Source organism: Pseudorca crassidens, chromosome 3 (genome assembly GCF_039906515.1).
Source record: "Pseudorca crassidens isolate mPseCra1 chromosome 3, mPseCra1.hap1, whole genome shotgun sequence".
NCBI classification, from domain to species: Eukaryota; Metazoa; Chordata; class Mammalia; order Artiodactyla; family Delphinidae; genus Pseudorca; species Pseudorca crassidens.
In genome coordinates this window covers 43,578,980-43,599,765 of record NC_090298.1, presented here as the reverse complement: position 1 = coordinate 43,599,765, position 20,786 = coordinate 43,578,980, and the positions used below count along the sequence as shown (strand labels likewise).

The window sequence follows — 20,786 nt, the reverse complement described above, 5'->3', positions numbered from 1 at the left end:
GCTGATTGGTGAGGGAGCAGGGCTTCTAATAGAGGCAGTCTGGCTCCAGCCTCCATGCACTTATCACTCACCACTCTGCCTGTCTGGGAAAGCTCCTGCTGGGGACCTGTGCCTGCTGTCCTGGCAGCTGGGATGAGGTGAGCCTTATGCTGTGGCCTGGAGATCTGAGAGCAGAGTTTTAGCTGGTGCTAATAGGAAATTGGGCTGGGGGGTCATGGGAGAAATACTCCTGGGTCACCTTAGCACAAAACAGGAGCTCTGAGAAAACAAAACTAAGAGGTCTGCAAGTCCGCTGTTAATTAAGACAGATGTGGGACAAGTATCTTGCAGATGACCTCTGAACCACGGAACGGAATGGGATAGAAGCACAAGGCTGGAAAGCAGACACCTGGTTCCTAGTCCAGGCTGGACAACCAGGGCAACGTGTGATGACCTTGGCAAGTAGTGTAGTGCATCAGGTCATTTGCTCTCATAAAATGAGAGAAAGAGAGAGAGAGAATACTCATGTGTAAATTTGTACCAGCTTTAAAGATCGATGAGTCTCGGTGACCTAGGAGCCAAATGGAGGCAAGCAGTGTAGATTGGCATATGTCACTCAGGGTCGTGACAGGGAAGACATGAAATAGTAAACGAGATGACCAAGAAGGTTTAATGAAAGACTATTTGAAATTAACCGGCAAGAGATGGTGACAGTCTGCCACCCCCACGCCCCTCCAAAAGCAGGAAAATGTTCCTCCCCTAGGCCACAAGAGGTGAGGAAGGAAGCTGTTACTGGAAACCTGCTGAGAGCTGGGCGGTAGTTGTAGTGTAGGAGAGGGGCCACCTGGCAGGAGCCAAGGCCTTTAGTAGAGGAAAAAAATCATTGTCAGAAAGGAGAGTGGCTTCTCTCCTTCCTCCTGCTGGTTCTCCCACTGACCAAACCCAGTGGGAGGTCAGAGGGCAAGGGACCTGGAGGATGAATTATTGGAGGTCAGCCTCAGAGTAGGACACTGCAGGGCAGAGACTGGATCTGAGAGACAAACAGAGGACTATCCAGCACAGGGCTCACCCTGTGACCCTTGGAGGCTCACCCAGGATGTGAGAAGAGGTCTTGATCTCCCCACCCCCATTCTCATCTGGTTAGAGCCCACTTCCCCCAATGTGATCACACTGCTCTAGAGGAGCCCCAGAAGATCCTGTCCGACTACAGCTGATCTCAGTCTGCTCAGGGTTAGCCAAGGATAACCAGATTGGACCACCACTGACCTCTGCTCACCCTCACTCTCCCTCCCCCAGCACTTTGGACCACATGTGCCCGAGAGATTAGACAATGGCCACTAATGAGAGAGAGAGGGGAAAGAGAGAGAGAGAAAGAGAGAGAAAGGAAAGGGAAGGGAAGAGAAGAGTAGAGGGCAGGGTAGGGGAGGAGAGGAGAAAGGAGAGGAGAGAGAGAGAGAGAGAAGGAAAGAAAGAAAGAAGAAAGATAGTCACCCATTACCCTCCCCCCCATAAAGCAGCTATAAGGGAAAATATAAAAAATAGCATTAACCAAAATACAGTTATTTTTGTAGCATGTTCCCACCTGACGGAGAAATTCTAGAATTCAGAAAGGATAAAGAGATGTGCTGTTCACAGTCATAGACACTGTTCCTTTAAAATCTGTATACTAGGAGTTTTACACCTGTTATGTTATTTAACCCTCACCACCACCGCCGCTGTTATTATCCTTGTTAGAGAAGTGAGGATACAGAAGCTCAGCGAGGTCATGCAGTGGTGAGGCCAGAATTAAATCACAGCAGTATCCTGGCTCCCCAAAAAACAGTGATAAGACTAGATTTAAAACCTAGGCTTCTTGGTTATATTCCCCCCACTGAAGAAGTCCACCCCCATTTAAGTTCTCTTTGTAACACTGTATGATCAATCCCTCTGATTAATATTAAGCAATTTACTACTTAGGACTTTAGATGTCTTCTCAGCTGAGAGACAGTGAAAATCTGATTCAGGAGGAGGCTAAGCCATCTTATTTTTCAAATAACTGTTCCAAAGTAATTGCCGAATGTTTTCATTGTCTGCCCATAGACAATCCTTTATCATCTCGGTGAGTATATTAGTTCGCTGGGGTGACTGTAACAAAATACCACAGGCTGGATGGCTTAAACAGCAGAAATTTATTTTTTCACAGTTCTGAAGGCTGCTGCTGGAAGGCCAACATCAAGGTGCCAGCAGGGTTGGTTTCCTCTGAGACTCTCTCCTTGGCTTGCAGATTGCCATCCTCTTGCTGCCTCTTCACGTGGTCTTTCCACTGTAAGGGTGTGCCTCTGGCGTCACTCTGTGTGTCCTAATCTCCTCTTTTTATGAGAACACCAGTCAAATGGGATTAAGGCCCGCTGTAATCCTTCATTTTAACTTAATTACCTCTTTAAAGGCTCTATCTCCAAATATAGTCACATTCTAAGGCATTGGGGGGTTAGAGCTTCAACATACAGATTTGGGAGGGACACAATTCCTTCTATAACAACGAGTATCCATTGATTTATTCACTCAGCACCTTTCTCAGTGGTTTCCAAATCTGATTGTTTACCAGAATTTTCTGAACAGCTTATTTAAATGGTAGAAGCTATGCTTCTCTCCAGACCTCCTGCATCAGAAACCTTGAATATACAGCCCAGGTAAAAAAAAAATCTCCCCAGGGAATTCTGAGATGGAGCCAGGGTTAAAACTTCTAGGGTTAAGTATTCTAGAAATAACACTTACTGTGTTCTAGGCATGCTTTAAATGCTGTATGCATGTTAACTCATTTAATCCTCACACTGATCTATAAGGTAGGCACGGTTTGTTACCCTCATTTTATAGATGAGGATGCATAGGCACAGGGAAGTGAAGTTACTTGCCTGTGGTCACAGAGCTGGTCAGTGACAGGACTGGGATGTGAACCCAGGTAGTCTGGCTCCAGAGTTTGGGCTCCTAACCACTGTACTCAACTGCTTCTCTCCCACATATGGAGTACTGACCTCAGTCAACCAAGTATTGGGCCCAAGTGGGATAAGAACTTGAACTTGAGAATCATTGGCAGTTGTTTCACACTGTTAACTGCCATTGCATGCTTAGGTATTTGTGCGTTTTAGAAAGAATAAGCGGAAGTTGTAAATGCTGACTGCCTCCAGTACATTTAGAAGGCATGACACGTGTACCTAGTGGTGAAGCAATTTGAAAGCACTCTGTAAGTTTATGGAAAATGAATAAAAAGTAAGCACTGGAGGACTTTGCTTCTTAGAGTGAACGCAAAGGGATACCGTTCTGGTGAGTAATAAGTGTGAGGATTCGCTTCCTCCGTTCTCTTTGGCTGCTCCAGAAGCACTAAGACAGAGAGGAGGTGGGAGAAGAGATAGAAGTCTTCCTCCTACCTGCCTTCTTGTGCCTTCTTACCTATCACACTGGCTTTTTTTCCGTGGATCTTTCCCCTAGTAAATGCAGAGGGCATATGGTCATTTGGAGGCCTTCAGCAGACTGTATTTCTAATGTCATGTTCGCATTCAGACTCTGCTCTTTTAAGCCACTTCTCCTGTTTTTCTTTACAGGCTCCTAACAGTCCTGCTACAACAGTCAAGCCTCAACGAGATTAATCAGCAGGACAGTGAGGTGAGCCTGCCCTCTCAAGGAACAGTTGGCATTGTGCATGTTAGGATGGGAATAAGGGCCTTTCTGAACCACAGTGCTTCCTCTCTTAAAGGTGCAAGGAGGGGGTGGAGCAGTTCTGTGTTCCTACCCTGAGAGGGAAGCCTGTGTCTCCGCTATTAATTCAGGAAGAAATTCATCCCTCTGTGGGTGTGGGTAAGCTTTTAATAGGGAAGGATTTATTGCATTAAGTATTTAAGCATTTATCATACCACTGAAATTTTATAATTTCCCTTTGGACATTGAGAAATAAATATTGCTCTTTCCTGTCTTCTCAAGTACCAGAAACTTCGATGGCTGCCGACGCTCTCTCTTTGAGTGAAAGATGACAGATAGATGATAATTCTAGGCTCCCTGCTCCAGAAGCCACATTATTATTATTTTTTTAATTTATTTTTGCTGTGTTGGGTCTTAGTTTCTGTGCAAGGGCTTTCTCTAGTTGTGGCAAGTGGGGGCCACTCTTCATCACCATGTGCGGGCCTCTCACTATCACGGCCTCTCTTGTTGCGGAGCACAGGCTCCAGACGCGCAGGCTCAGTAGTTGTGGCTCACGGGCCCAGTTGCTCCGTGGCATGTGGGATCCTCCCAGACCAGGGCTTGAACCTGTGTCCCCTGCATTAGCAGGCAGATTCTCAACCACTGCGCCACCAGGGAAGCCCAGAAGCCACATTATTAATGCCAATGATCACAACTGCTGTTTGCTTTACGTTGCAAGGCAATCCTGTACAAGGCTTCCAACAAGACAGCACAGCACTCCTGACTAAGTTCCTGAGGGAGGGTGGGTCAGACCAGGCAGAGCTGCCCCAAAGCAGTTGAGGGTCTTTTATCTACTTAACTCTTCTAAAAACCAGGTCTGATTTTTATTAGCCAGCCTGATGTCTTTAATAGTTTCTTAAAACTGATTTAAATACCCGATTTTTCAAGGAATTTTTTTTAAAGTAAGCTTGGTTTGACTGCACTAAGAATGTCTGATAACTTGAAGAAAGTTTGATAGCACTGAAAGTGCACATGCCTCAAGATGCCAAGTAACGCTGTTTTCAAGACGACCTGGCCATAGGCAACAGGATGGGAGGAAGCCCTCTAACAGGGGCGGGCCCCCTACCCCATATTTCTCCTGGGCTGGGCTCCCCATCTTTCTTGAGCCTTCTGAACAAAGGCCTCCTTCCAACGGGTTTGGCAGTAATGACCACACCAAAAAGCCCCTACATCACAGCCTGGGTCTGAGGTTGGACACCTCCCTGACTCAGTGGGGACATGCTGCTTTCACCCACCCATGTCTTCAGTGGTTTAAAGCAAAACCTCAGATGAGAGAATATTGCACTGTTTTAAACTTCTGCTTTAAAAACGAGAACCAGAGATGAGCAAGTACGCTCTGATCACTCTGCCCATGGTGTGAAATCAGGGAGCTTGGGGGCTTGCAGTTTATGTCAGCTGATCAAGAACTTCTAGATTTTGGGCAACTTGCCAACCACTTCTTCCACTTCCAACTCCTACCTTCACTCCCTCCACTAACTGGGACTTATTAGAAAGGGGGCAAATTCAGTCATTCACACCCTAAAGCTAAATTCCTCTTACAGACATCCAACTCTGTCCCCTCCTCAGTGGAGCTGAACATCCCCTAGCAAAGTGACAGTTCCCTATTTTTTCCCACCCTGGGAGGCCCTTGGCTGGTGGAGACAATGAATGTAGACAAAAATCTTTCTAATGGTGGTAATTGTAACACTTCTCAGATAATATGTGGTAAATATTGGAAAAGTCTCTAGTTCCTTCTCATGCAAAGCAACCTCTCAGAGAACATTCCTCCTGCTCTTACACCAACATTCTGACCTGTTGGCATTTTTGAGCAGGAGCTTCAAAAAGGACACTTCCCCCTAATGTCGCAGCTTCCTCTTCGCACCATGTCACAGCATGTTTGAAATCCATCTGAAGCCAACTACTAAGTCTTCCCTGTGTGTTTCATTAACATATATATTGCTGGTGTGAGTCAATCCACATAAATTTGCAAGGGCTAATTTGCTCTTTGCCATTGGACAAAGGACAGTTCTGAAATGGAAAGAACACGGCCCAGGCTTTGTCATTTGTTACCTTGGAGGAGTTCCTGCATTTGGCTTCTCGGTGTTCTGAATAAGCAGTTGCTTACTGAACCCCGCCCCTCCCACAATCACTTTTCCAGTGACTTCCAAGCACAATGTAGTCTCCATCATATATGAGGGGGTAACAGTTAACAGTTAACAGTTAACACTCTACATCTGCTAAATAACAGGAAGCTAAAAACAGCAAAGGCAAAAGAAATCAGGGAAAAGGTAAGCTATTGCTGGCAGAACATTATGGTTTCCTAGCGACAAGAGGAAAGAGCAAGACACAACCCCTATATAGTGTGAATAAAATTATTTTCCAATAACTGAAGGACTCCCAAGCTTATCACAATAATGGTTAAAGGTTAAATGATCAATTAATAGAAATCTAACTTCATTAAGAGACATATTAGATTGTTAACTGAAACTAAAGAATGGAGAGAGGGAGAGAGGAAGGAAAAAATCTGTTTCTGAAGCCGTCCTCTTAACTGCTTACATAAAAAAAACATATCTGCCACTTTATATCAGAGAGATGAATCTCTCTCTAGAGGCTGTCCTGATCTGAGCTCAGTGACTTAAAACATTTCTTGTGTTGTTAGTTTTTACTTGTATAAGCAATACATGAACACATTTGCTTCTTTAAAAATTTAAATATTACAAGTAATACTAGAAGTCCATGATTACTTCCACCCCACCACCTTAGCCCCCAATTGCTATTTGATGTGTCTCTTTCCCAGTCTTTTGTCTTTTTACACTATGTGTGTATATATATATAGACACATAGGCACTATGGAGTATAACATGAAAGATATCTCATGTTATATGTTGTTCTGCAACTTGGATTTTCACTCCAGAGTATGTCTTAGAGTGTCTTGGATATGTTGATGCATATAAATCTGGCTCGTTCCTTTTAATGGCTTCATGATTCACACTATGAAAATACATCCTTATATTTTCTGTTCCCATATGAATATTTAGGTTGTCTCCAATTTCTCACTGTCACAAACACTACTCTGAAGGGTGTTTCTGTAAGCCTCCTTGAGTATTTTATATGAGCATTTCTCTAGAAGAAAAATTGTTGGGCAGTAGAGAGTATACATGTGTGGGTGTGGGAGGGGTTCTATTTTTTTTAATTGAAATATAGTTGATTAACCATATTGTGTTAGTTTCGGGTATATAGCATAGTGATTCAGTACTTTTGCAGATTATATTCCATTATAGGTTACTACAAGAGTATGATCCCCTACACTATGTAGTATATCCTTGTTGTGTATCTATTTTCTTTTACATCTTTATTGGAGTATAATTGCTTTACAATGGTGAGTTAGTTTCTGCTTTATAACAAAGTGAATCACTTATACATATACATATGTTCCCATATCTCTTCCCTCTTGCGTCTCCCTCCCTCCCACCCTGCCTATCCCACCCATATAGGTGGTCACAAAGCACCGAGCTGATCTCCCTGTGATATGCGGCTGCTTCCCACTAGCTATCTTACATTTGGTAGTGTATATATGTACATGCCACTCTCTTACTTTGTCACAGCTTACCCTTCCCCCTCCCCATATCCTCAAGTCCATTCTCTAGTAGGTCTGTGTCTTTATTCCCATCTTACCCCTAGGTTCCTCATGATATTTTTTTCCCCTTAGATTCCATATATATGTGTTAGCATACGGTATTTGTCTTTCTCTTTCTGACTTACTTCACTCTCTATGACAGACTCTAGGTCCATCCACGTCACTACAAATAACTCAATTTCGTTTCTTTTTATGGCTGAGTAATATTCCATTGTATATATGTGCTACATCTTTATTCATTCATCCGATGATGGACACTTAGGTGGTTTCCATCTCCTGGCTATTGTAAATAGAGCTGAAATGAACATTTTGGTACATGACTCTTTTTGAATTATGGTTTTCTCAGGGTATATGCCCAGTAGTGGGATTGCTAGGTCATATGGTAGTTCTATTTGTAGTTCTTTAAGGAACCTCCATACTGTTCTCCATAGTGCCTGTACCAATTCACATTCCCACCAGCAGTGCAAGAGTGTTCCCTTTTCTCCACACCCTCTCCAGCATTTATTGTTTCTAGACTTTTTGATGATGGCCATTCTGACCGGTGTGAGATGATATCTCATTGTAGTTTTGATTTGCATTTCTCTAATGATTAATGATGTTGAGCATTCTTACATGTGTTTGTTGGCAATCTGTATATCTTCTTTGGAAAAATGTCTATTTAGGTCTTCTGCCCACTTTTGGATTGGGTTGTTTGTTTTTTTGATATTGAGCTGCATGAGCTGCTTGTAAATTTAGGAGATTAATCCTTTATCAGTTGCTTCATTTACAAATATTTTCTCCCATTCTGAGGGTTGTCTTTTGGTCTTCTTTATGGTTTCCTTTGCTGTGCAAAAGCTTTGAAGTTTCATTAGGTCCCATTTGTTTATTTTGTTTTTATTTCCATTTCTCTAGGAGGTGGGTCAAAAAGGATCTTGCTGTGATTTATGTCTATGTCTTCCTCTAAGAGTTTGATAGTTTCTGGCCTTACATTTAGGTCTTTAATCCATTTTGAGCTTATTTTTGTGTATGGTGTTAGGGAGTGTTCAAATCTCATACTTCTACATGTACCTGTCCAGTTTTCCCAGCACTACTTATTGAAGAGGCTGTCCTTTCTCCACTGTACATTCCTACCACCTTTATCAAAGATAAGGTGACCATATGTGCATGGGTTTATCTCTGGACTTTCTATCCTGTTACATTGATCTACATTTCTGTTTTTGTGCCAGTACCATACTGTCTTGATTACTGTAGCTTTGTAGTATAGTCTGAAGTCAGGGAGCCTGAATCCTCCAGCTCCATTTTTCATTCTCAAGATTGCTTTGGCTATTCGGGGTCTTTTGTGTTTCCATACAAATTGTGAAATTTTTTGTTCTAGTTCTGTGAAAAATGCCAGTGGTAGTTTGATAGGAATCACATTGAATCTGTAGATTGCTTTGCATAGTATAGTCATTTTCACAATGTTGATTCTTCCAATCCAAGAACATGGTATATCTCTCCATCTGTTTGTATCATCTTTAATTTCTTTCATCAGTGTCTTATAATTTTCTGCATACAGATCTTTTGTCTCCTTAGGTAGGTTTATTCCTAGGTATTTTATTCTTTTTGTTGCAATGGTAAATGGAAGTGTTTTCTTGATTTCACTTTCAGATTTTTCATCATTAGTGTATAGGAATGCCACAGACTTCTGTGCATTAATTTTGTATCCTGCTACTTTACCAAATTCATTGATTAGCTCTAGTAGCTTTCTGGTAGCATCTTTAGGATTCTCTATGTATAGTATCATGTCATCTGCAAACAGTGACAGCTTTACTTCTTTTCCGATTTGGATTCCTTTTATTTCCTTTTCTTCTCTGATTGCTCTGGCTAAAACTTCCAAAACTGTGTTGAATAATAGTGGTGAGAGTGGGCAACCTTGTCTTGTTCCTGATCTTAGTGGAAATGCTTTCAGTTTTTAACCATTGGGGACGATGTTTGCTGTGGGCTTGTCATATATGGCCTTTATTATGTTGAGGAAAGTTCCCTCTATGCCTACTTTCTGCAGGCTTTTTATCATAAATGGGTGTTGAATTTTGTCGAAAGCTTTCTCTGCATCTATTGAGATGATCCTATGGTTTTCCTCCTTCAGTTTGTTAATATGGTGTATCACGTTGATTGATTTGCGTATATTGAAGAATCCTTGCATTCCTGGAATAAACCCCACTTGATCATGGTGTGTGATCCTTTAAATGTGCTGCTGGATTCTGTTTGCTAGTATTTTGTTGAGGATTTTTGCATCTATGTTCATCAGTGATAGGGGCCTGTAGTTTTCTTTCTTTGTGACATCCTTGTCTGGTTTTGGTTTAAGGGTGGCCTCGTAGAATGAGTTTGGGAATGTTCCTCCCTCTGCTATATTTTGGAAGAGTTTGAGAAGGATAGGTGTTAGCTCTTCTCTAGATGTTTGATAGAATTCGCCTGTGAAGCCATCTGGTCCTGGGCTTTTGTTTGTTGGAAGATTTTTCATCACAGTTTCAATTTCAGTGCTTGTGATTGGTCTGTTCATATTTTCTATTTCTTCCTGATTCAATCATGGCAGGTTGTGCATTTCTAAGAATTTGTCCATTTCTTCCAGGTTGCCCATTTTATTGGCATAGAATTGCTTGTAGTAATCTCTCGTGATCTTTTGTATTTCTGCAGTGTCAGTTGTTACTTCTCCTTTTTCATTTCTAATTCTATTGATTTGAGTCTTCTCCCTTTCTTTCTTGATGAGTATGGCTAATAGTTTATCAATTTTGTTTATCTTCTCAAAGAACCAGCTTTTTGTTTTATTGATCTTTGCTATCATTTCCTTCATTTATTTCTGATCTGATCTTTATGATTTCTTTCCTTCTGCTAACTTTGAGGGTTTTTTTGTTCTTCTTTCTCTAATTGCTTTAGGTGCAAGGTTAGGTTGTTTATTCGAGATGTTTCCTGTTTCTTAACGTAGGATTGTATTGCTATAAAATTCCCTCTTAGAACTGCTTTTGCTGCATCCCATAGGTTTTGGGTCATCATGTCTCCATTGTCATTTGTTTCTAGGTGTTTTTTGATTTCCTCTTTGATTTCTTCAGTGATCACTTCGTTATTAAGTGGTGTATTGTTTAGCCTTCATGTGTTTGTATTTTGTACAGATCTTTTCCTGTAATTGATATCTAGTCTCATAGCGTTGTGGTCGGAAAAGATAGTTGATACAATTTCAATTTTCTTAAATTTACCAAGGCTTGATTTGTAACCCAAGATATGATCTATCCTGGAGAATGTTCCATGAGCACTTGAGAAAAATGTGTATTCTGTTGTTTTTGGATGGAATGTCCTATAAATATCAATTAAGTCCATCTTGTTTAATGTATCATTTAAAGCTTGTGTTTCCTTATTTATTTTCATTTTGGATGATCTGTCCATTGGTGAAAGTGGGGTGTTAAAGTCCCCTACTATGAATGTGGTACTGTTGATTTCCCCTTTTATGGCTGTTAGTATTTGCCTTATGTATTGAGGTGCTCCTATGTTGGGTGCATAAATATTTACAATTGTTATATCTTCTTCTTGGATCGATCCCTTGATCATTATGTAGTGTCCTTCTTTGTCTCTTCTAATAGTCTTTATTTTAACGTCTCTTTTGTCTGATATGAGAATTGCTACTCCAGCTTTCTTTTGGTTTCCATTTTCATGGAATATCTTTTTCCATCCCCTTACTTTCAGTCTGTATGTGTCTCTAGGTCTGAAGTGGGTCTCTTGTAGACAGCATATATATGGATCTTGTTTTTGCATCCATTCAGCCAGTCTGTGTCTTTTGGTGGGAGCATTTAATCCATTTACATTTAAGGTAATTATCGATATGTATGTTCCTATTCCCATTTTCTTAATTGTTTTGGGTTTGTTATTGTAGGTCTTTTCCTTCTCTTGTGTTTCTTGCCTAGAGAAGTTCCTTTAGCATTTGTTGTAAAGCTGGTTTGGTGGTGCTGAACTCTCTCAGCTTTTGCTTGTCTGTAAAGGTTTTAATTTCTCCCTCAAATCTGAATGAGATCCTTGCTGGGTAGAGTAATCTTGGCTGTAGGTTTTTCTCCTTCATCACTTTAAATATGTCCTGCCACTCCCTTCTGGCTTGCAGAGTTTCTGCTGAAAGATCAGCTGTTAACCTTATGGGGATTCCCTTGTGTGTTATTTGTTGTTTTTCCCTTGCTGCTTTTAATATGTTTTCTTTGTATTTAATTTTTGACAGTTTGATTAATATGTGTCTTGGCGTGTTTCTTCGTGGATTTATCCTGTATGGGACTCTCTGTGCTTCCTGGACCTGATTAACTATTTCCTTTCCCATATTAGGGAAGTTTTCAACTATAATCTCTTTAAATATTTTCTCAGTCCATTTCTTTTTCTTTTCTTCTTCTGGAACCCCTATAATTCGAATGTTGGTGTGTTTAATGTTGTCCCAGAGGTCTCTGAGACTGTCCTCAATTCTTTTCATTCTTTTTTCTTTATTCTGCTCTGCAGTAGTTATTTCCACTATTTTATCTTCCAGGTCACTTATCTGTTCTTCTGCCTCAGTTATTCTGCTATTGATCCCATCTAGAGTATTTTTCATTTCATTTATTGTGTTGTTCATCGTTGCTTGTTTCATCTTTAGTTCTTCTAGGTCCTTGTTAAATGTTTCTTGCATTTTGTCTATTCTATTTCCAAGATTTTGGATCATCTTTACTATCATTATTCTGAATTCTTTTTCAGGTAGACTGCCTATTTCCTCTTCATTTGTTAGGTCTGGTGGGTTTTTATCCTGCTCCTTCATCTGCTGTGTGTTTTTCTGTCTTCTCATTTTGCTTATCTTACTGTGTTTGGGGTCTCCTTTTTGCAGGCTGCAGGTTTGTAGTTCCCGTTGTTTTTGATGTCTGTCTCAGTGGCTAAGGTTGGTTCAGTGGGTTGTGTAGGCTTCCTGGTGGAGGGGACTAGTGCCTGTGTTCTGGTGGATGAGGCTGGAACTTTTCTCTCTGGTGGGCAGGTTCACGTCTGGTGGTGTGTTTTGGGGTGTCTGTGGACTTATTATGATTTTAGGCAGCCTCTCTGCTAATGGGTGGTGTTGTGTTCCTGTCTTGCTAGTTGTTTGGCATAGGGTGTCCAGCACTGTAGCTTGCTGGTCGTTGAGTGAAGCTGGGTGCTGGTGTTGAGATGGAGATCTCTGGGAGATTTTCACCATTTGATATTACGTGGAGCTGGGAGGTCTCTTGTGGACCAGTGTCCTGAAGTTGGCTCTCCCACCTCAGAGGCACAGCACTGACTCCTGGCTGCAGCACCAAGAGCCTTTCATCCACACGGCTCAGAATAAAAGGGAGAAAAAGTAGGAAGAAAGAAAGAAAGAAAGAGGATAAAATAAAATAAAATAGAGTAAGATAAAATAAACAGTTATTAAAATAAAAAATAATTATTACGAAACAAAAATTTTTAAGTAAAAAAAAAAAAAAAAAAAAACGGACGGATAGAACCCTAGGACAAATGGTGAAAGCAAAGCTATACAGACAAAATCTTATACAGAAGCATACACATACACAGTCACAAAAAGAGAAAAAGGGGAAAAAATAATATATATTTGCTTCCAAAGTCCACCTCCTCAATTTGGGATGATTCATTGCCTATTCAGTTATTCCACAGATGCAGGGTACATCAAGTTGATTGTGGAGATTTAATTCGCTGCTCCTGAGGCTGCTGGGAGAGATTTCCCTTTCTCTTCTTTGTTCGCACAGCTCCCGGGGCTCAGCTTTGGATTTGGCCCTGCCTCTGCGTGTAGGTCACCGGGGGGCGTCTGTTCTCCGCTCAGACAGGACGGGGTTAAAGGAGCAGCTGACTCGGGGGCTCTGGCTCACTCAGGCCGGGGGAGGGAGGGGTGCAGATGCGAGGCGAGCCTGAGGCGGCAGAGGCTGGTGTGATGTTGCACCAGCCTGAGGGGCACCGTGCGTTCTCCCGGGGAAGTTGTTCCTGCATCCTGGGACCCTGGCAGTGGTGGGCTGCACAGGCTCCCCGGAAGGGAGGTGTGGATAGTGACTTGTGCTTGCACACAGGCTTCTTGGTGGCGGCAGCAGCAGCCTTAGCGTCTCATGCCCGTCTCTGGGCTCCGCGCTGGTAGCCACGGCTCGCGCCCGTCTCTGGAGCTCCTTTAAGCAGCGCTCTTAATCCCCTCTCCTCGCGCACCAGGAAACAAAGAGGGAAGAAAAAGTCTTTTGCCAGTTTGGCAGGTCCAGACTTTTCCCCGGACTCCCTCCCAGCCAGCCGTGGTGCACTAAACCCTGCAGGCTGTGTTCATGCCGCCAACCCCAGTCCTCTCCCTGTGCTCCAACCGAAGCCTGAGCCTCAGCTCCCAGCCCTCGCCTGCCCCGGCGGGTGAGCAGACAAGCCTCTCGGCTGTTGAGTGCCGGTCGGCACCGATCCTCTGTGCGGGAATCTCCCTGCTTTGCCCTCCGCACCCCTATTGCTGTGCTCTCTTCCGCGGCTCCGAAGCTTCCCCCCTCCGCCACCCACATCCTCCGCCCGCGAAGGGGCTTCCTAGTGTGTGGAAACCTTTCCTCCTTCACAGCTCCCTCCCTCTGGTGCAGGTCCCATCCCTATTCTTTTGTCTCTGTTTATTCTTTTTTCTTTTGCCCTACCCAGGTACGTGGGGAGTTTCTTGCCTTTTGGGAGGTCTGAGGTCTTCTGCCAGCGTTCAGTAGGTGTTCTGTAGGAGTTGTTCCACGTGTAGATGTATTTCTGGTGTATCTGTGGGAAGGAAGGTGATTTCCGCATCTTACTCTTCCGCCATCTTCGCCCTCTCTCCCACGTATCTATTTTATATATAGTAGTTTGTATCTGTTAATCCTGTACCCCTGATTTGTCCCTCTCCCCCCACCCACTGGTAACCAAAGATTTGTTTTCTATATCTGTGAATCTGTTTCTGTTTTGTATATATATTCTTTTCCATTATTTTTTAGATTCCACATATAAGTGATATCACATAGTATTTGTCTTTCTTTGTCTGACTTATTTCACTAAGTATAATATTCTGTAGGTTCATCCACATTGGTGCAAATGGCAATATTTCATTCTTTTTATGGCTGAGTAATATTCCATTGTGTGTGTGTGTATATATATATATATATATATATATATATATATGTAATATATACACACACACACACACACACACACACACCCCACATCATCTTAATCCCGTCATCTATTGATGGGAACTTGGGTAGCTTCCATGTCTTGGCCGTTGTAAATAGTGCTGCTATGAACATTGGGGTGCATGTGTCATTTCAAATAAGTGTTTTCATTTTTTATGGATATATACCCAGGAATGGAACTGCTGGATCATATGGTAGTTCTATTTTTAGTTTTTTAAGGGACCTCCGTACTGTTTTCCACAGTAGCTGCACCAGTTTACATTCCCACCAACATTGCATGATGGGTCCCTATTTTTATTTTTAATATGCATGCCTGGTTGTTCTTCAAAACGACTGCATCAATTTATAGCTCCACCCATAGTGTAAAAAGGTGTTTATCACTGTTTTCCTATTGTTGTATTTTCTTGTTATTGTTTTAATTTGCATTTCCCTTATAGCCAGTGAGATCGAGCATAATTTCATAGGTGCAATGGTCATTTTTAGATCTCCTGTGACTAGCCTGTTTAGGTCCTTTGTCCATTCATCTGTTGTGTTACTTCTAATTTTCTTACAGATTCATAGGAGTTTATTTTATATTCTGAGCATTAATCCTTTGCTGTTGGATTGCAAATAGTTTTTCATAGTCTGTTCCTCATTTTAGAACTGTTTATGATGTCTTTTCATGTACAGAGAATTTAAAATATGATAGAATCAAAATGATCATTCTTGTCCATTGTTGCTTTTGCATTTGGTATCTTTTTAAAGAAGGCCTTCCCTACCCCTAGGGACATAACTACACTATGCTAAGTTTTCTTTTACTTTGTTACAAGATTTTTTTTTAATATATGGTTCCATTTCTGAACTCTTTGTTCTCATTCCAGTGATGTTTGTTTTTCCTGTTTCATTAACCACACTGCTTAGTTATAAAGTGACTTATTTAGAAGCTATTCACACTGTAAAGTTTAACACTGTGGGAAAGGCAAGATGGGTCAGATGGGTCAGATTGTCCTTTGTGCCTTTGTTCTTCTGGTCCTCAGGGGAATCGCTGACAGAGAGGCTTGTCTGTTGCAGCTACAGAGCGTTAAGTTGCTAAATTCCTCAACCTAACCTCTCCTGCTTTCATTTTAGCTTTGACAGGAAGAGCACCCCATCAAGAGTGGCTATGAAATGTTGGCATCTGGGTTAGAACTTTGAATGCATTTATCCAGAAAAGCTCTGTTATGCATGGTATTTAGGATAGATTGTTGATCCTATATTAAATGTGCATTCTGATATAAGTAGATTTTTGTGAGTGGCTTGACAATCCAAACTTCCATTACAACAGCACTCTCAGAAAATAAATCCAAGTTGCAAAAACAGATGTGAATCTTTGGATATAGTTCTTAGCACTAAAATCCACTTACAACATTCCTAAGATACAAGCATAAGCAGAGACTGTGCACTATAAAGGCAAAATCAGTAGAAATAGTCCCGGACCCTAGAAATCTTTTTATTTTACAGTTGGCAAAAGGTAAAATAATAAAGCAAAAAAATTTTAATGAACCAGAATTTTTATCCTAAAAATGAACACCTTAACAAATGGAGTAGAGTCACTACTACTTAGGAGCCCTCACTTTCCTCTCTCCCCCAACCCTCCTTTCCCCATAATTTTCTAGGGGCAGTATTTTTTATCTTTGTGTCCCTAGAATCTAGTTCAGTAACTTGCACATAGTAGAGTCCCCCCAAAAATACATGTTTAGATAAATAATTACATTATTAAATTCAAGAAAAAGTCATATAATTTTATTTTGTTGGCCTTTTCTCTCTTTGTTTTGTTGACCCAACTCAGTGACCCATTTTATTAACCAGGCTTGACTCCAGGTGACTTTTAATTATTTCCAAAATCTCCTCTCAAAAAATTAAGATTTTATATTTTTCTAGATCTTCAAAAATGTACTGTAGATTCTAGGGCAGGGGTCCTTGTCCATTTTCATGACATGGACACATCTGGTATGTTGGGGAAGCCTATGGATCCCTTCTCAGAAAAATGTTTGAAATTACATAAAATAAAATATATAGAATTTAAAAAAATTATACTGAATAACAGATATCAAACTATTTTAAAGAACAAATTTGCAATATTAATATGCAAGGCTTTTTTGCTAATGCACTACTAATCTTTGTGATCTGTAATTGTAAGTTTTTTCCCAAATAAATTTGAAGAAAATGGCTTTCATTACAGCACTGCTAACCATCTAGGTTTTTTTAGAATCTTTTAAAGTACATCATTTATTCCAATCTTTTGTACACAGAAGACCCTCTATAACTTTTGTGAGAGGTAATCACAACATTAATAATGTGTGGATATTAAAATGTCAAACAGAGCCAAACTGGACTTCTGTGAAATTCTAGATCTTTCAGATGATCTAGAATTGTTTTGCTGATCTTTCAAACACCTGCTAAAATTCTGCCCCCAGTGCACCAAGGCGAGGGGTGAACCAAGCACCCAGCCACATCACATATTCTCTCTCTGTGTCTTTTGGCGTCTGCAAGAGCTGGTCTAAAAGTGCAGTTCTGAAACATGAAAACTGCTAAGCACTTCATCAGATTTCTGCTTCATAAAACATAAAAGTTACAGTGGTTTTGGAAAAAAAGAAAAAAGGTCTGAGAAGCTAATAGGACTTGAAAGCCCTTAACTGAAATGTTGGTAGCACAGGCTCAAGGCACAGAATTACTCATCTGTACAAGAGTGTGTTCCAAAACAGCCCCGCTATGCACCCAGCAGTCACCACACACAGTCCTGTCAGCTATCTCGAGATGGAGCCTAAGTCAACCAAAACTTAACATTTCCCTCCAGAACATTCTAGAGAGCTGTGTTCTTAAATGAATGTAAGTTACTCTTCACTGTTTGAGCCAATACTCCTTCTTTTTCAAGAAAGTGGAATTCTACTGTTACAAGAGTCATCTGGGTGTTTGTTGTAATATATCTTCAGGTAGCTCCTAGATTTTCAGCCCTTAGATTCTTTGAAGGCCCAGTTGAGTCCTCAGTGACTCAATGAGGAGCCTCACAGTTTGGATGCAGGTGGCTAGCTTGCATTCGACAGACTCTAGTATCTTACACTCCCCGTTAATTCAAGGAATCCTGGATAACCTGCAATTCACTAATTAATTCTTCCTATGAACACTTCTTGAACGCCTAATGTGTACTTGGGCATATCACAGTGAATGAGCCACAGCCTCTGCCTTTAAGTGCATCACAGCTAATCTTAGTCCCTATCACAGCTCAGTGCAAATGCCAATTGCCAAGCCTGAAGTCTGACCCTTAAATGGCCACCAGAGTCCTAACATAACACAACTAAGATGTGTTAGCTGTGTTAATAGGAGCTGAAGGAAGGAGGAGGCAGTTGTAGGAAAAAGTTCCTAAACAAAGTGTGTTGTGCAATACAAAGGGCTGTACTTGAGCTGATTCTAAAAGTTTTGGTTTTCATATTACTAAGAGGATGTATTTGTGTTTCTCATTAGCCCAATTGAAAAAAATAGCAACAGGAAGTTTCCCTTGACTTGAGTGAATGTTTGAAACCTGTTTATATTGTAATATAAATATACAAATTTATATTCTATAACATTATTATTTAGAGAAGTAATGGAGTGTTTCACGTCTTGATTTGGGGCCACTCAGAGGATCAACAGTTATTATAACACTGATCCCAAATTCTAGGGTAGGGGAGGAGTGGGGGGAGAATATGTATATTTCAATACCTTACAAAAATAAATATTTGCCAGCTGCACTTTTAGAAGAAAACTAGAGGTGATGCCAAACGAAACAAATAATAGTAAAGGGTGGCAACCCTTATGCTACTGAGAATCACCATTCTAGACAGTGAGAAGACCCTGAATCTAGCTAAAATCACAAAGAAAAAAATTGTCCAGCAGCTGAGCTCATTTCCAAAATTGAAAGTCTACTAGCTTGATGTGTGGAACGAGCATTTTCCTCCAGAGTTGGAGAGACCTGGATTTGAATCCCACCTTTGCCTTGTACCCAGTCAGTGGCCTTAGGGAAATTATTGGGCTGGCCAAAAAGTTCATTTGGGTTTGTCCATAGCCCAAACGAACTTTTTGGCCAACCCACTATTTAACCTGTGTTTCAGTTTCCTCACCTGTAAAATGGGTCTAAAAATACCTATCTCTTAGGATTGTTGTAAAGATTCAGTGAAGTGAATAAAGTTCTTGGCACCAAGTAGGTATATGAAAAATGGTAGTGCCCCTCCCCACCATTTACCATAGCATGCAGGAGGTGGGGAGGGTTGTTTTGTTTTGTTTGTTTTGTTTTTTCTAGCAGTGGGTTGGGGAGGGGTGGTTGTTGTTTTAAGAGAATAACTCTTAAAGCCTAGAAGCTATATTTAGGAGACAAGGATTAACAGTGCATAATGACAGTTTAATTCACAATTTCACACTGAATTCTCATATTGCTAAATCTATATCTCTGCATTTAGTGATTGCCATCTACCTCATTTGGAGCGCTCATCAAGAATTCTAACAGGTTTCAATTGAACAGTTGGTAACAATGATCGTATCAGACAAGTTCATTTTCTATAAAGAAGTCATGTTCTGTCTTTCTTCTGTGAATGATTTTAGAAAGCAAAGCCAAAGTTTACAAAAGCAAAAAATTCAATCAAGAACAGTAAGAAGTCACTCAGTCATTTAATAAGCCTTTGCTTAGCATCCACAATGTGCCTGGCACTGTTCTAGGCTCTAGGGATTCAGACAGGCAGACAAGGGCCCTGCCTTCTTGGAGCTTAACACCCCAGTGACTTCAAAATTGTCTCCAATGTCTTTAACCCTGGATACAGGTGGCACTTCATAAGGAAGCCAATGATTCTGAAGCACATGGGACTCAGCACTGGGAATAATCCTTGCACAGTAAAAAGAATCTCATTCCTTGGAGTCCAGATGTCTAATTCCAGTGGGTCAAATTAAAAAATGAAGAGGACCCATTGAAATGCTTTGAGCTATTCTGAACCCAAAGTAACATTCAACTGTTGGAATAAGAACAAGACATTCCACTGTTTTTAGACCAGCATTCTTTTCCATATGAAACCAATTTCTTGAAATATCCTTAAAAGTATCTGGAGGCTCAGTGTTATGTGACACTTGAAACTTGAAAGCAGACCATAATGTAATGGTTTAGAATATGGAACTGGTCAAGGGGGGTTAACATTCTAATCTCACAGCCCCACAAACATCACACCCTAGATTCAGCTCGATCATAGACTTGTAAACTTCCCTAGGACTTAGCTTCCTCTTCCACAAAATGGGAGGGACAGTGGCACCTGTCAGAGTTGGCCAACTGCTATAGCAAACAATTCAAAATCTCAGTGGCCTGACATAATAAAAGCTTAATATTCCTGATTGCTTCATAGCCCAGTGCTGGTTGATGAGGTGACCCTGTCCTACCTCATCAGTCAGGGTCCTGAGTTGATTAATCACATGATTCCAGCACATTCTTGAGCCTTGTCCTCCTCCACATTCCGTTGTCAGGTGAGGAGAAGAAAATATGTCAAAGACAACATAGGTTTTGTTTTCTAGACAGACCTTGGAGGGGTAGGGGCTTCCATCCTTCCATCCTTTCTGTCCACACTGCAATGTTCAGGAATCAGTCTCGTGGCTACATGTATCTGCTGGGAGGCTGGGGAGTGTAGACTGACTATGCGCCCTGGAGGGAGAGGAAGTAGAGTTTGGTGAGCACATAGTGGACTTCACCACAATGCTAAATCCAAAAAGCTGTTTGGAGGATTAAGTGAGATGATATACATAAGAACTCATAAAGATCTCTAGATCAATACATATTAATTCTGGAATAATATTAGTTCTGCACTCCTAGCTAGGCTGAGGCCCATCTTCTCCACTCAGCTCATCTTGGATGAGCAGAGGAGGGCAAGGCGGTGACATTATCTTTATGTTACCTGCAGAGACAGCTCCAAAAAGAGAAAGCTACCTACGTCCTCTGCTCCCTTTACCAGGCATCTTAATCTAGAACCATTTTAGATACATTTCATATTATTGAGAGCCATCGTCAAGGAGAAGAGGCCATCTTTTCATAGTACACTCCCAAATAATACTGGTTCTTTTTGGCAAATGTTTCCCAGAAAAGCTTATCTTATTATTAAATGATGCCTATAGTGTGTGACCTTAAGCTCTGAAAGAAGGTGGGATTCACCAGATTGACTCATCCAGATCTGTTCTCCAAGCTGCCACAGAGTGATTTCTTCTAAACAATGTAAATCAGATCATGTCAACATCTGCTTAAAATCCCCCACTGTCTTTCTATTGAGTTTAGAATAAAATCCAAAGGCCTTATGCAGGGTATTCCCCATCCCACGCTCCCA

At 41.1% G+C, this 20,786-nt stretch overlaps 1 protein-coding gene across 1 annotated transcript in view; it reads left to right on the top strand.

The window, feature by feature from the left end:
- Positions 1 to 20,786, top strand: part of ANKRD55 (ankyrin repeat domain 55) — a 101,304-nt gene that overhangs the window by 47,174 nt on the left and 33,344 nt on the right. Inside the window, exon 6 of the mRNA XM_067730073.1 lies at positions 3,558 to 3,618. Within this exon, the coding sequence (XP_067586174.1) occupies positions 3,558 to 3,618 (61 nt within the window). The remainder of the gene's footprint in view (positions 1 to 3,557; positions 3,619 to 20,786) is intronic.